At 45.5% G+C, this 15,368-nt stretch overlaps 1 protein-coding gene across 1 annotated transcript in view; it reads right to left on the bottom strand.

Annotated features, from left to right (window-relative positions):
* Positions 1–14,863, bottom strand: part of COL17A1 (collagen type XVII alpha 1 chain) — a 47,306-nt gene extending 32,443 nt beyond the window's left edge. Inside the window, exons 1-11 of the mRNA XM_023546753.2 lie at positions 14,812–14,863; positions 12,684–12,728; positions 11,540–11,644; positions 10,383–10,514; positions 8,103–8,150; positions 7,562–7,597; positions 6,450–6,497; positions 4,758–4,901; positions 3,292–3,450; positions 2,571–2,642; positions 843–914 (exon numbers count right to left, since the gene is read on the bottom strand). Coding sequence (XP_023402521.1) covers positions 843–914; positions 2,571–2,642; positions 3,292–3,450; positions 4,758–4,901; positions 6,450–6,497; positions 7,562–7,597; positions 8,103–8,150; positions 10,383–10,514; positions 11,540–11,644; positions 12,684–12,728; positions 14,812–14,863 — 913 coding nt within the window. The remainder of the gene's footprint in view (positions 1–842; positions 915–2,570; positions 2,643–3,291; positions 3,451–4,757; positions 4,902–6,449; positions 6,498–7,561; positions 7,598–8,102; positions 8,151–10,382; positions 10,515–11,539; positions 11,645–12,683; positions 12,729–14,811) is intronic.
* Between the last annotated feature and the right edge of the window lie 505 nt (positions 14,864–15,368).

The following is a 15,368-nucleotide window of genomic DNA, read 5'->3' as shown; positions in this document are numbered from 1 at the left end:
TAGGGTTCCTTGGTTGTCTTATTCCTACTGCTGTCGAGTCAATTCTGACTCATAGCGACCCTATAGGACAGAGTAGAACTGCCCCGTAGAGTTTCCAAGGAGTGCTTGGTGGATTCGAACTGCCGATCTTTTGGTTAGCAGCCCTTTATAGGATCCCCTAATTGTTTCAGGGAACCCAGGTGGTGCAGTGGTTAAGTACTATGGCTGCTAACCAAAAGGTCAGCAGTTTCAATCCACTAGGTGCTCTGCGGAAACTCTATGGGGCAGTTCTACTCTCTCCTATAGGGTTGCTATGAGTCGGAATTGACTCGACGACGATGGGTACGGGGTAATCGTTTCATTACTTTAGACTTTCTGTCCCAACTAAACAGTAAGCAAGTTGAGGGCAGATGCTGAGCCTCACATTTCTTCTGAATTGTGCTCCTTGCCCCAAAACCCCAAGTCTGCACAGGAGCAGCAGCCTTGGAGTTCACCATAAAATCAACCAGTCACTGATTTTCAGTGACAATGGGCTGCCAAGGACAGCAGTGAGCTGATGAGACCACCAGCCAATCAGTTTGGCTGTGAGAGAACAAAGGGATATATGGTTGACAGCCCACAAGGTGTAGATGCTGTTCAAAGTGCAGACTCCCCTCTGCATTTAACTCATGTCTGAGCCAGCAAATGATCAAGGCTGGCATTTCTAGGTTGGAGGGGAACATGTTTCTTTGATGGGAAAGGTCAATTGTTTTGAAGGAACACTTTGGTCTCTCTAATTCAGCTGCTGAAAAGGGATATTGTGCGTTATAGCCGTAAAGAGGTGCTACTCCCCCGCCCCTAAACTCTAAATCCAGACTACTGACCTGTGGAAGTGGTGGCTGTGCCATGGGACAGGGTGGTTGAGCTGGGGGCCAGATTGTTCTGCATGCCGAACACTGTGAAAGAAGCAGAAGATGGATGAATACAGGGTGTAACACACAGGGGAGGCCCCTCAGGAGCAGGCTTTCCTGGAGCTCCCAAATCACCTTCATGATAAAAGCCTTCCTATCTGACAGAGGTTCCCAAACTTTCTCAGTTTCTGGTACCATTATGTCTTAGTCATTTTTTTGCACATCCTCACCTCTCTACCCCAGGCCAAAAGACGTTACGACCAGTTCTGTTTACTGAGTAGTTGGGTCCACACAAGTTCATAGCAGTATACGTAGTTTGTGCAGTGTCTAACAGATGTTGCTGTATCCTTCAAAATTTTAAAACATCCCAGGGGACCTCCATTCAGTGTGGCACTCTGGGAAGTCTTGGTGCATGGTAGTCTGGGAATGGTGGGCATATGAGATAGACATGTAGGGGGCTAGAGTGGCACCGACTTGGCCAACCTAGTTTTTTCTTTAACTCTTCCTTTCCTTGACTCTTAGGAGCCCTGATGATGCAGTTAGTTAAGCACTCGGCTGCTAACCAAAAGGTTGGCAGTTCGAACCCACCAGCTCATCTGTGGGAGAAAAACATGGCAGTCTGCTTCCATAAAGATTATAGCCTTGGAAAGCCTATGGGGCATTTCTACTCTGTCCTATAGTTGCTATGAATCCACTAGATGGCAATGAGTCCCTTGATTCTTAAACATACAAAACGCAACTCGTCCCCACTATGGTTTTAAGGACTGGTGGTTTTATATATTTATAATGATTTGCATAAGCTCATTCCTCCTTATTCAACAGCTTCCATTTTTCCAGCCTATCTAGCATTTGGGGCACAGGACCATGGATCCAATATCAGCCCACTCTTCCTTAGGACCTGGTTCAGCCAGGACTTTGCAAAGCAAAAAGAAGCAAAGGTAGCAGGAATCAAGCGTGAGCCTGGTGTGTTCTGAGTTTAGTGGGGCTCCAGTCAATTGAAGGTGTTGAAGATCAGAATGCTAAACTTATACTTGCAAATATGCCATCCAAATAAATAAAGAAGGCCCACATCGTTATATTTATTAGCCATGATATCACAGGAAGAAGGAAGATTCCTTTAAAAAAGATGAGGGCTGGTAAGTTATTTATTCACAGTCTATTACAATGTGTGTGGAAACACAGTGAATAAATATTTCTGTTAAAGGGGCGTATGTTTGCACTGGAAAAAGAAGCTAAGCTATATTTATAACTGCTATATTTGTAACTGGTTATTTCAGTTTAAAAGACACAAAATCCTTCTAAATTAACAATGTTTTTCACCTGAAAGTGTCCTGAGACATTACTCACTTAGGCCTTTTGCTTCTATTTCTCCAACTCTCACAGAAACTAAAGGTACCAGCCCATAATAAGTATGGAAGTCTGGTCTCTGGGCCCCCTTCCCTCTGTCCACCTCCTTAGAGCTTTCCCTTGAGGTACTGAGATCTATCTATGACCACAGGCAGAATCTATGCTTTCTGCTCTCTAAATGCAGCCCATGGCCTCTGCTTCTGCACTGCAGTGTGCGTGGAGGAAAGTCATGCATGCTACTGGGCAGAAAGGATGACTTCTCTAGAAATCACTTCCTTTCCTCACCAGGAGACAGCAGCCTTTATTTTTAAGCCAATAGCCTAGAAAGGGCGACTTGTGGTGGTGAGCACTGACCTGAGGAGCAGGTGCTGAGTCCGGGGTGGAGCGTGGAAGAGTAAGACGCCATGTTATTTGGAACTCCAAAGACTGCAGGGGAGAAGAAAGAGTGGTGAGAGGGTTGTCCGGCCCAGAGCAGGGACAAAAACCATGGGAGATACCATGGGAGAGCCAGAACAGACGCCAGGATTGATTTTTTACATTTTGTAAAATTTTCGATTTCGGGATAAACTTAGTCTCTTGCCTTATAACGGAGAGCCAAACATTAGTTGTGGTGGACTTTGAATCACAGCCAAGGAGTGATCTTGGAATGGTAAGACCTCATGTGGATGTTGGGTCCCGCCAAATGCTATTGGTTGTTAGTGTTGTCATTTTACAGAGAAGGCACCTGAAGCCCAGAGAAGTGAAATGACTTGTTCAGGGCCACACAGTTGATTCATGTGGAGTAAAACTAGGTTTTCTGCTTTCAATTTCAGTGTTCTTTTCTACTACATTTTTTCCGATACACTGTGGTATATTATATATTCCTTTCCATAGGGGACGTACCAGTAGAAACACTTTATAGATTGGACTGAGTTGAATTGAATTGAAGTTACAGGGGAAGAATCTTGGGACAGTTTGGCTACAAAAAGCTTCTCTAGTAAGCCCTGGGGTTGCTATAGTATGGAGGGGTCATTCAGTTCCAGGGGAAAAGGTGTCAAAGTCTCAGGGATGGGAGGAGGTGTGCAGCGCCACTTACCCGATCCTGCAGAATAGGCATTGGTGTTGAGGAGCGATGAGCTCTGGGTTGTCATGTTGTTGTGATAGGCTCCCATGGAGGACCCCGCAGGCAAGGTGGAGGACCACACATGAGAGGGAAGGCTGGCATCCAGGACTGTTGCTTCGTAGGTGCCCGACACTGGAAACAGACACATGCACACTGGCAGTGAAATGAAAACCAACATTTCTGCACTCGGGGGGTTCAACTTGTCCCAGTTTTCAGGGACTTTCCTGGTTTTAGCCCTGAAGGTTTCATGTCCCGGGAAGCCCCTCAGTCCCTGGCAAACCATGCAGTTGGTCATCCCACTTCTGCCTGAATTCTCAGAGCTGGTGAAAACTTGATCTCTTGAATTAGAAATTCTTGCTGGCTCTTGGTGAGATTTGAGGTAGCTAAGTTTTGCCCTGGGGTCCACCCATTTCTCTTTCTGAGGGCCTCTCCCACCTCCTGGTGTGCTGTTGCCACGCATGGTCTTACTCTTAACCCATTGCTGACTCCCCCACCTTCAAAGTTGCCAAGGAGCACCTCTCTCAGGACCAGTGAATGAGACCCCAGGGGCGAATCACTTACAGTAGAATTCTAGGCACTGTGGCAAGTGCAGGATGTATGACCTGCCCTCAGCTCTGAGGCCACACGACAGGGATGGCACCTTAATATTCCTATGTGCCAACCAGACACAAGGGGCACTCTGTACCTGTGAGGGAGTTTCACACTTCTTCATATCTGAAGCCAGCTCTGCCTATTCATTATTTGAGAGAGAGCTAGCCATGCAGGTCATAAAGTGCCCCAAGGTTTTGGTTTTATATTAAAAAACAAATGGACAGTGATGGTCTATCACATTTTTCCAGCCATGAATGGGAAGCAAACCTGGCTTCTCTCCTCATCTCCCTCCAAGGAGATGTGCCTCCCACAGAACCCACCTTGCACTTGGTATGCCCTTGATATCTGTGCCGAGCAACATTCATCCTACTTGACTGTGATCCCTTGGTTAACTGTTCGTCCTCCCTCAGAGACTCTCGTCTCCACGAGGGCAGCGACTGTGTCTATCTCGTTCATGGCTTTTCCTCAGTGCTGGTGCTCGGCACACAGTAGGCATGCAATAAATATTTGTTGAATGAATGAATGCACGAATAGACATACTACAACTTTCGCCCAAATTCTTCATTTGGGGAACCTGGTCAACACATTCTACTGTCAAGGATCTCCTAGTATAGAAATCCCTAGAATCTAGAGGCAAGCCACAGAGTGCAGATGGGATGGTTGACCAGAGGTAAGAAAGGCACGGGCTGCATCTTCATGCTGCTTGAAAAGGAGATGCTCAGAGCTTTGTGAAGTCTCTGCCACAGCCTGAAAGGCCTGCCAGGGCACAGTTGAATTCCCAGGCCAGGGCAAACCTGCCACCTTGCTCCCTTCCCTCCCTCCGTTGCAGCCCAGGCTGTTGGACTTACCTGATTGGGAGCTTGCTGTCACTGTTTTGGTCTCCACAGTGCCCTTCTTGGGGATGGGGAGTGTGTTGGAGCAGTTTCGTGTGGGGCTCGTGCTTGCTGATCGGCTCCCCTTGAGCAAACGCTTAACATCATCCAATTCTGTCCCTGTAAAAGAACCCAGACTTTTCCACTAGGCCTAGGATCCCTTCCTGAGTGTACCTGCAAGAGGTGGGGGGCAAATTTATGACACTGTGAATATTAGGGAGGACGCCATCTGCTTGACGCCCTGAGACATTTTTGGCTAGCCTTATACTCTTTGCATTTTGCCAATTTCTAGCACTTATCAACCTGGCAATTTGTAATATTAATGGCCCGTAAATACAGGCCTTTCATAAGGAGGTCAAAGTATTTAGTAGCTATTTCCTAATTAGACCTTATCAGACATCACAAGGATGATTCCGTGGCTGGAAGACACTGTCATTCTGCATTGGAGGAGGAGAGGAAGATGGAGATTTATATCCAGGGCAGTTAAATAACCAGGTCCCTTGAAATGAATGATTCAAAAATAATCTCTCACCCCCTGCACAGGACCTCTCCAGTGGCGGGTCCCTGACCTTGTATGCCTGGGAGTGTCAGAGGAATTTGTGGCCCATAATTCTTAAACAGTATGCTGATTTCACGGGATTTAAGTTGAAGTCCATCTGGCCAATATTACGTATGGCTGGGTGGAGTGGAAGGACAAGCTCCCAAAGCAGGGCTGACTTGAGAGTAGAGTGCCACTGAGCAAGGGCAGAGGGTAACATGGGACGAACAGATTTACAGGCAACATGTGCTGTGTAAGTCCCCCCACTGAACACTCCCTCCCTTGGGCTCAGCACCCCCAAGCCTGGAAGGACTCAGGTGAGAAAACCTCAGGCCTGGAGTCAACTCCCAGGACCCCCGGCCCTGAGCTTTCTGGACAAGCCCAAGTCTGTTTCGTGAGCTGCCTGACCGAGTTCTTTCTCCTACTCCTTGTACTTGGCTCCTGCCCTAAAATTTGGTTCATTTCAAAATGTTGTCAAATAGCCTCAAACAAGAACAACAGGTGTCTAACATATTTAATGGACAGAGACTGGGGAATCCCTGACATTTGTGATAAAGTTCAAACTCTTTATATTTAGGGCACAGCACCTCTCATGTTCTGGCTTCTGACCCATCTCTGATCTGAAGTATCCTATCGTGTCCCCTCATGCTCCTTTCCCTTCAGCCACACCAAACTCCCTGTTCCTCAGATGCCTCAAGCTGGCTCATTCCCCTGCACCTAACCCTGATCTGCCCTTCTGCCTCTACTCGAGTGACACCCATCTCAGGAAGGTTTCTCCGGCCCCCTGCACTAGTTCCCATCTCCCAGGCTGCTTTAGAGCCACTCCTCGGTACTCCCTTCCCATGCTGAGCTGACCTCTGTCATGCTGTGCTGTGATGGGTGGTTGATTTACTGTCTCCCCATCAGTCTGTGAACTACTAGGCAACAGGGACTGTGACCTACTCAGCTCCTTACCCACAGCACAGGGTCTGATTCACAAAAGGCCCTTAAAGAATGTTTTATGATGGCGTGAATATGCACACGTATGTGCACGTGCACGCCCACGTGTACACACACACACACACACACAGCTTTAGCATTTAGGTGGTAGCCCTGGAGTCTTTCCTTTCAGCAGGATAATGACCACTTACATCGTGTAGATGGGGACGCACTCTGCAGTCGAACTCGGATTTCGCTCTCTGTACAAGGGAAGAGGTGGAGAAGACTGTGAATGAAGGAGCTTGGATCACAGCCCCAGCACTGAGGTGAGTGCAGACAAGTCTTTGGGCTGCTCTGAGAACAGGACACCTCTGTGTGCCCAGAAAGAGTGCTGCCAATCCCAGACCTCCCAGCCGCATGGAGACATTCTAATGAAATCCCAAGGAGGCGCCATTTCAATCAACAATGACCAACCCTTCTCCCCACTAGGCATTTCACTGTTGGCAGAAACAAGTTTCTGTCCTGCCTCCTGGTGTCTCTGGCACTGGAGACAGAATTAGAAAATCTAGAGCATTTAATTACCCATTTTGGACTTCTGAGAAATGGGAAGGGCTGGGAGTTAATAGTTTAATGTTATTAGTTAGCTTTAGTTGGAGAATCGGTATCTTTGAACTTTCAGCCTAAAACGTGGGTGTTTGGTATTTTCCTAACTATCAAGTTACGGATGAGAAGAAGGCCGCAGAAAGTATGGGCTGGTCATCCGAGAAATCCCCAAGCTCTTTAGCACAGCCTCACATGCTGCTCCTTGCCACCCTCACTCGAGTTCATCAGGGCAGCTTTTCCCAGGACCGCATTTCTCTGCTGTGTCCCTGTCTACAGACAGATGGGGAAATTGTGAAACTGTCATGGAGACCTTTGTCTGTCTCATGGAATAGTTTGAAAAAGAAGGGGTTTTGTTCAAGTTTTGTTGCATAAGGGCAATTAAAGCACATCTCATTAAAGTCAACCAGGAGACTAGAAGTGAAACTAGACATGGTACTCATCTCTAGATAATCGATAGCACAACAAGCTATTTCCCAGATCATTTGCCATGGGCTTTGAGTCCTGTGTCCACATGTTTAGATCACTATCAAATACTACCTTTTCCATCCTGATAGAGTCAGCAAAATATTCCCAGGATACTGCAGGCTCCTTGAGGGTAGAAACCATGCCATATTTGTTCTCCTGTCCTCCTCACACTTCCTAGCTCAAGGTTAGACATGTGAGCATCTGCTCAGAAAATACTTGTTGAATGAGCTGAACTGAACCCAGAGATGGAGCTTACCTCGTGTTTGGCTCCGTCCTCTGGTTGAAGAAGATGCTGAGAAACAAACAAACAAAAAATAATCTTAGGCATATGTAAGAGGTGGCATGCTGAGTATTTTGGGCATGGAGGTAGAAATATTTGGGAGGGTTGTTTTCACGGTATGTTTATATCCAAATAGCAGCCTTTATGTAGTGGGTGCTTAATAAATAATAAATGTGTGTTCTAACACTGGTCCTCATGGCTGGGAGGACTCTGTGAATCCTGTGGAAGGAAAAATCCCCACAAGCATTGTTTGTTTGGCTGTAGGGGCATATCTGCCTAAGCCTGAGCTTCGCATAAATAACGTGCTATTTCAGAAGTGTCACCAGCTTATGACAGCAAGTTAATGTGGCTGACAGTTCCCTTAAGATGTTTCAGGATAAAAAGCAAAGGAAAAGAGTTCAGCAGAGGTCGAACTCTTTTAGTAGAATCCATTTAACTCATGATGTCCACTAACCCCCTAGGCATTTTCCCAGGGCCTCATCTGACTATTTCTTCACAAGATAAGGAAAGGACATACCAAATTCCTTCCGAGGGTACTCGGGAGAAGAGTTTCCGCTGGAGCTCCCTGGAGAGAGGATAAGACGGTACAAATGAACACCTAGGCCTATAAGGCTTTCAGGAGGCTGGGTAGTGGCCCATTGCTTCTTTCTTAACCTCCACAGCCCTCGGTGTTTTAGGAGGAAAATGAGAGGTGCTCATCAGCAAACATTTCAAATGAACCAGGGCATGATTCAAAACATGACTTGCCTATTTGGATTCATTTGTAACTTCATTATTATGTTCACTGGTCTATTTCCAGTGGGACAAGGTACGAACAAAGGAAAGCCAGAGGTTTCTTTCTCCCTCCCACCTGCCCTCCCTTCATTCTTTTCTTCCTTTTTTTCCCCTCTGCTTCTTCAACTGCGTTTGGCCTGTACTGAAGCTAGTCAGGTGACTTTCCCCATCAAATAAACTTTGAGGGACACCCCTGACCTTGGGATGGTCATCCTGAACATGGACCTTGTTAAAATGAAGTTCAAGCCCCCATTCAGGACGAACCATCAGAAAGCACTGTGGTGACACTGCATGGCCAGTGTCAACTTGCCTGGATTTTAGGCTCCAAACACCCTTTGGCAGCTCTCCTCCTGAAATAGCAGGCCAGCATCCCTGGGTCTGGGGTTCCAACTCACCTAAGTAATTTACTGGGAGATCTCGTCCTTTAATTCTGCTCTCCCTCACAGGACATACTCATCTCTGCTCACTATTAAACCCCATTTGCCACCTGGCTTCTCAGTTTTCCATTAAAATGGCTCCTGCAGATTACTAGGAACCCCAGGAATCGTAGCAACAGAACCCAAAAGCCCTCCTTCCTGACCCTGAGTACTTCCTGCGGTGGCTTCAACAAGGAGTCATGTTTCTGGTCTCCCCAGACCATCACTCACTCTTTTTTCCCGTTGGAGTCTCTGGCTCATCTTTCTCCTTTCCCCAGCTTTATCTTTTTTTGCTCCCTTCTGCTTTTATACTCTTGTCCTTGGAAACGCCCTCATTCCCTGGGCTTCTGCTAATTTCTTTATGGATGATTCCCAACTGGGCATCTTGGCCCTGACTTCTTCCCAGAGCTCAAGTCCTACACATCCCACCACCTGCTTGTCACCTCCGCTCTACTTCAGGATAAAATAGCTCACTCACCCATGTGGAGTCCGCTGTTTCAATTGATGGCACTACCATGAGCCCAACCACCTGTGTTTGAAACCTTAGTGGAATACCTGGCTCAATTTGCTCCCTTTCCCCCAAATTTAATCAATTGCCAAACATGTCAATTCTACCTAACCATACCTTCAATCTCCAGCTCCTTCTCTCCACTCCCACTGCTACCACTCAGTTGTTGTTGTTGTGTGCTGTCGTGTTGATTACAACTTATAGCAACCCTATAGGACGGAGTAGAACTGCCCCATAGGGTTTCCAAGGAGTGAGTGGCTGGTGGATTCGAACTGCTGACCCTTTGGTTAGCAGCCTGAGCTCTTAACAACTTTGCCACCAGGGCTTCTGCTACCACACCACTCTAGTCCCAGCCAAATTTTCTCTCTCTTGGGCTGTTGTACAGTGTGTTCTAACTTGTCACTCTGTGTTTAGTCTCTTTCCTACCAGTCCATCCTGTACATGGCTTCCAGAGTTCTAGTCCTGCACCTTAAATATGATTGGCTCTTTTGCTCTCCATTGTTTACGGAATAAAGCCTAAACATCCTAGCCTGGCATTTAATTCCTGTCCACGTAAGTACCTGCTGCTGCTCCCTGTTCAAGCCCTGCCAGTTCTTGCTCTGCTGCTGCTCCCTCAGCCTGACCTACCCATCCCTCCATCTGAGTGTCAAAATCTTACACATCATGACAGCTCAGCTCAAATGCCACCTCCTCCACAGAGTATTTCCTGATTTCCTCAGCTGAAAATAATAACCCCCTTCTACTTTGCATTACAGTTTTATATTTATCACTTTAACTTGTCTATCAGACTATAGGTGCCTTGAAGGCAAGATCCATGTCTGATTCATTTAAGCATCCATCAAGACATTCCACACAGTATTAAGCACATAGTAGATACTTGACAAAATACTAGTTGGATGAAGAATGAATAAAGGGATGGATGAATGACTGAAAATCTCCAGGTAAAGTAAGTCCATAAAATAAATAAAGGAAGAGTGGAAAGAAAGGTAAAGGGGCAGACACAGGTGAATACAAGTAGCCAATACTTGAGTCTTCAAAGGATGAGTGAAGTTACTTGGGGAAGAGAATGGGTCTCTTCTAAGGTCTGTGGGATTGATACCTTCGTATGTTGCATGGCGGGTGACGTGAGTTTTCCTTTCAAAGGTTGAGCCTGGTGAGTTGGGCAGAGTTGAGGCAGGTGAATGAGCTCTCCTGTAACTGGACGTGGAGGAATTGCCTCTTGTGCTTCCACCTACAAGTGGGGAAAAGCGTAAATCCTCATAGTACTTCATCAGAGATGAATCAAATGGCTATTGAAATTCATTTATGTTAATCAAGTACAGGCAGGCAGCCCATGACTATATGAGGGCCCTATAGGAGGGGCCAAAGGAGGTCAGAAGAGCACAACTGAAAGGGTCAAGGTTGCCATGGCTGCTCAGGCATGGACAGGTAGCATTATTGCTATTGCCCTGCCCCAACAGACCACTGAAAGGCAGGATGTCCTTTATGTAGTTGGTTACAGTGTGTGGGAATGGAGAGGAGTTGGCAGGGTTTTTCTTGAGGACCCAGCATTTAATTGTAGACTACTGCTCGGGTGGACTAGACTATAACCAAACGTGGGAGCTTTCCACAATAGGTAAGGGCAGGTGCTTCTTTTGGTCAATCTGGCCATTTATGTCTTGGGTCTTCTCCATTAGTTTCACACTAAAGGTTTTAAAAATGGCTTCAGGGATTGCGTTTGTGTGTGTGCTTGTTTTTTGTTTTGCTTTGCATCGCTTTGTTTTGTTTTAGTTTGAAAGCTACCATGAAAGAATGTGTTGTATTGAGAACAATGGACCTGTGCTGGATGCTTGCCCAGTGGAAACTTGCACACTGACTCCCTTAGAACAGTAGCCCAATCAAGTTTCTTTTGCTGTTGGTCGTTGTTAATTCAAATTGTAAACCCTCAGACATGCACACACTTCTCTATAGAGATGACTTAAAGTGAGCAATTCAGTGGGAAAACAGTCACCCCCATGAAGCCTTCTTAATTAATTATTGTTATTTTTATTAGGGACTTAGTGGAAGTTGATCACATTTTAAGCAGGCTTCCAACACTGATGGTGTAAAAGTCGCACCCTCCCTGGGTTGTTCTTCGTTTGGAGGCTTACAGAAATGGATGATAAGCTGCTGTGATAGTCCCTCTCCTGACACTGTTTCAGGGCACTGTCTACCCCCCCTCCTTTGCAGGACTTGCTCTCTCCTTGTCTGTATCCCCTTTCACCAACAGGCACTTACTTGAGTTTATGTAGCCACTGCTGCCGTGTATCAGGCTTTGTTTCTCCATTCGGCTCCCTCCACCAAGAGAGCTCGTCTTAGTATAGCCATTGCTGGTCCCCCCTTCTGCCAGAAATGAGAAGCAAGTGTCAATTTAAGGATGGAGTCAGGCCAGTGGAACAACTTGTCCCTGGCCCAGGGAAGTCTTCCCTCACTTCTCACCAAGGACTCTCTCGGTCTGGGGTCTTTCTCCCAGGGTTGTTTGTCCTATACTGCAAGGTGCAACCTGCCAGGCTCCAGTTTCCTTTGTTTTTAATATAAATGTCAAGAGTGACTACTCTACCATATTTAAAAAAGTCTTCTGGATAGAGCATAGTAAGTTGCTCAATAGGAAAGTTTAAATATTAGGAAAGGCAGCTGAGTGATGAAAAGCTCCTTTAGGCCAGGACCTAGGCTGAGCTTGCTTTTTTCAAATGCTTGGTCAGTGCTCCAGACACAGCCCAAGACAGGGACCAGAGACAGCTCTGGATTGCTGGCAGCCCATCATTTCTCTAACCTCACCTGCTGATGGGCGATCTCCCTGTACCACCTTTGAGCCAGGCTCCCTGGGCGGAGCCTTAGGGGCCAGATCTCTTAATTACAGAATCCATTTAATCTCAGGACCATCCTGGAAAAGGGTGGACTCAAACAGAGCCCTGTCTGGTTGTTCTCTCCCCAGTTCCCTCTGCTCATTTTCAGGTTGGATAAGATTCCGGATATTTTAGTGTCCAGAACAGGCAGACCTACTGATAGTAGATAGATTTGTGGTGTCTAGGAAGTGAGGCACTGGGTTTACTGGGTAGGAAGCGAGGGGAGAGAAACGGGAAATGCACAGTAGCTGCTAACGGCCATGAGGTTTCTTTTCAGGGTGATGGAATGTTCTAAAATTAGTTTGTAGTACTAGTTGCATAACTTTATAATTATACTAAAATCATTGAATTGTACATGGAAAACTGGTAGATATTATGGTATATAAATTATTTCTTAATATACCTGTTTTAAAAAAAAAGATTTCAGATATTTTAGATTTGCTTGACTGGAGAGTGAGTGCCAGGGAGAAGGTGATATGTGTGGAGTCCTTCACACATGACCTACTGAGAAGAAAACTGTTGACAGAGTCACTTACTTGGTGGTAAGGATGTAAGTCTTGTAGTTACTGTTTCAGTGATAACTAGAAAAAGACAAAGAAAAGGTGAGATCTTATGTAATGCACTGAAATCCCTATGTTTTGGCTAGGTCTAATATTTATTAGCTAAGCACATAAAATTAGACTGAACATAAATTTTTGTGTACTTGTGCTTTAAGATATGTGCTGTGACCCACTTTAAGTAAAATTTGTGCAATAGCAATGGGTATTAATGTACCTGGAAAATAAGTTTATATCCTTTAGAACCAGAAGTAGCTACCCCCTGATTTGAAAAGTGAGTTTTCTTGGCTTGGTGTCAGTGCCTCTCATCCAACAATTGTATCCAGTCTGGTTTGACCTCAAAGGGCGACCAGGCCCTTCTGTTTGAGGCCCTCTGTTTCTCTGCACTGCTCCTTCCAAATGGTCACCCAGCCGAGCCAGGAGCCATACACACGATCCTGTCTGATCTCACTGTGAAGTGGATAATTACCTTGTGCTTCTTCATGCATCTGGGGGCAATTCAAGGACATCATAATTCATTATAAAATCTTGAGGGCCACCCCTGAGTGTGGGGAGATGTGAACAGACGTATGCGTAGGGAAGGGAGGTCTGGATAAGTCACACTTGATGCTTGGTAAAATCAACAATAGATGGGCATTAAAGACAGCCTTGAAGAACCAGTTCCTTTTGCTTTCAAAGCTGAGTTTCTCTAGACTTTGGGGATGGTAAGTCTCTATGGAGGCAACAAAAGAATCAGGTGTTTTTAAAACACCAGTTGAAAGGCTCTTCCTGAGTCACTCTCTCATCTGCGCTGCAGCAGCATGGGGATGTGGGTAGATTCCCAAAGCCATAGGGGCCAGTTTTGTGCTGTGACTTCCCTGCCTCCATGTTGGACATAAAGGAGTACTTATCTAGCTGATGTCGCCGGTCTTAAAAGTAGACCTCCCGTGTGTGTGTGTGTGTGTGTGTGTGTGTGTGTACTGTGTGTGCTTCCCCGCTTGTATTTGTATGTGTGGTGGGCACACACACATCAGTGTTGGTAGGGGTGATGGAAGGTAAAGAGGGTGGAAGAAGATGGTGCAGGATCATCTTGGGTCACTTTAAGCTCTGCTGCTCGCCACTGCTCCGTCACATACTAGTCTACTGCTCTTTCCTTCTTCATATTGCAGTTTTCTAGTTAGTTTGGTTGTCCGAGCAGGGACGTGGGGTTATGAACACAGCAGAGACAGCATGCAGTGCGTTAAAGGGAATAGTTCTTTAAACTAAAGTGGCAGCTTGATTTGAAAAATAGTCCTGTGCTTTAGCTAAACTTCCCATTGCGGAGACCTTTGAGATTCTTTGACACATAAAAATAGGTTATTTCCTAACCGAGAGTTCCGAGTCTGTGGAGTCAGGAGTTTTTATTAGAGATATATGAAAGTCCTAGAGTAAGTGAAAGAAATTCCCTAACTTAAGAGTTAGAAAACCCTGGTGGTGTAGTGATTAAGAGCTCAGCTGCTAACCAAAAGACTGGCAGTTCGAATCCACCAGTCACTTCTTGGAAACCCTATAGGGCAGTTCTACTCTGTCCTATAGGGTGGCTATGAGTTGGAATCGACTGGATGGCAACAGATTTGGTTTTACAGGTTTAACTTGGAGTTGCTAGAGGGACAGTTTAAATGTCCCAGAATTTATTACTCTGACAGTTTCACAAAAGAAGTGTGTCTGTTTTCAATTTTTAGTTTAGATTTTGACTATGACATTGGTGTCATTCCAACTTTGCCCCTGCAATAACTGGAATATTATACTTTTAGATTTCTGTTTTCCTGTATCCCTAAATAAGGAAACAGTTAAGTCATTCAATGGAATATAATACAGCCATTAAAAATGCTGGTTATGAAAACTACCCATCAAAATGGCAGCCAATTTTTATCTTAGAAGAAAAAGTAGGACAGATTTTGATCACAGTATAGTAAAGTAAAAATCAATAAAATCCATTTTATGGGAGGGAAGAGACCATTTGGGGAAACACTAAAAAGCGATACAGTAGTTATGATGAAATTATGGGTGATTTATTTACCGTTTCCAAATATTTTATTAATTTTGTAATGAAACAATTGTAAATTTAAAAGAATATTGATGCTCTTACGTCTTTCAGTGACTTCAGTGCCATCTCGTTTGTTTTTCTTGGTTACTTCCATACCATAGCCTCCTGTGGGAAAAACCCAGAAACCGTAAAGAGCTATGCCTCTTACTGGAGCTTTTAATAAGTATGTGTCCCTATTGTTCTAGCCAAGGCTCAGGAACTTGATGCCTAGAATTGAGTCACACCCGTTGTCCCAATCATACAGTGCTACTATAACAAATGCCACAAGTGGATGGTTTTAACAAACAGGTGTTTATTCTGTCACAGTTTATTAGTCTAAAAGTCTGACTTCAGGACGCCAGCTCCTGGGGAAGGCTTCCCTTCTCTGTCAGCTCTGGAGGAAGGTCCTTGTCATCAATCTTCCCCTGGACTAGGCGCTTCTCCACTCAGGAACCCCAGGTCCAAAGGACACGCTGTTCTCCTGGTTCTTGTTTCTTGGTTGTATTTAGTCCCCAACTCTCTGCTCGCCTCCCTTTCATTTTGTCTCTTGTGAGATAAAAGGTGATGCAGGCCTCACCCCAGGGAAACTCTCTTTACATTGGATTGATCAGAGATGTGGC

This window comes from Loxodonta africana, chromosome 16 (assembly GCF_030014295.1).
Source record: "Loxodonta africana isolate mLoxAfr1 chromosome 16, mLoxAfr1.hap2, whole genome shotgun sequence".
NCBI lineage: Eukaryota > Metazoa > Chordata > Mammalia > Proboscidea > Elephantidae > Loxodonta > Loxodonta africana.
Note: the sequence above shows the minus strand (reverse complement) of the source record. Positions and strands in the feature narration are given on the sequence as shown.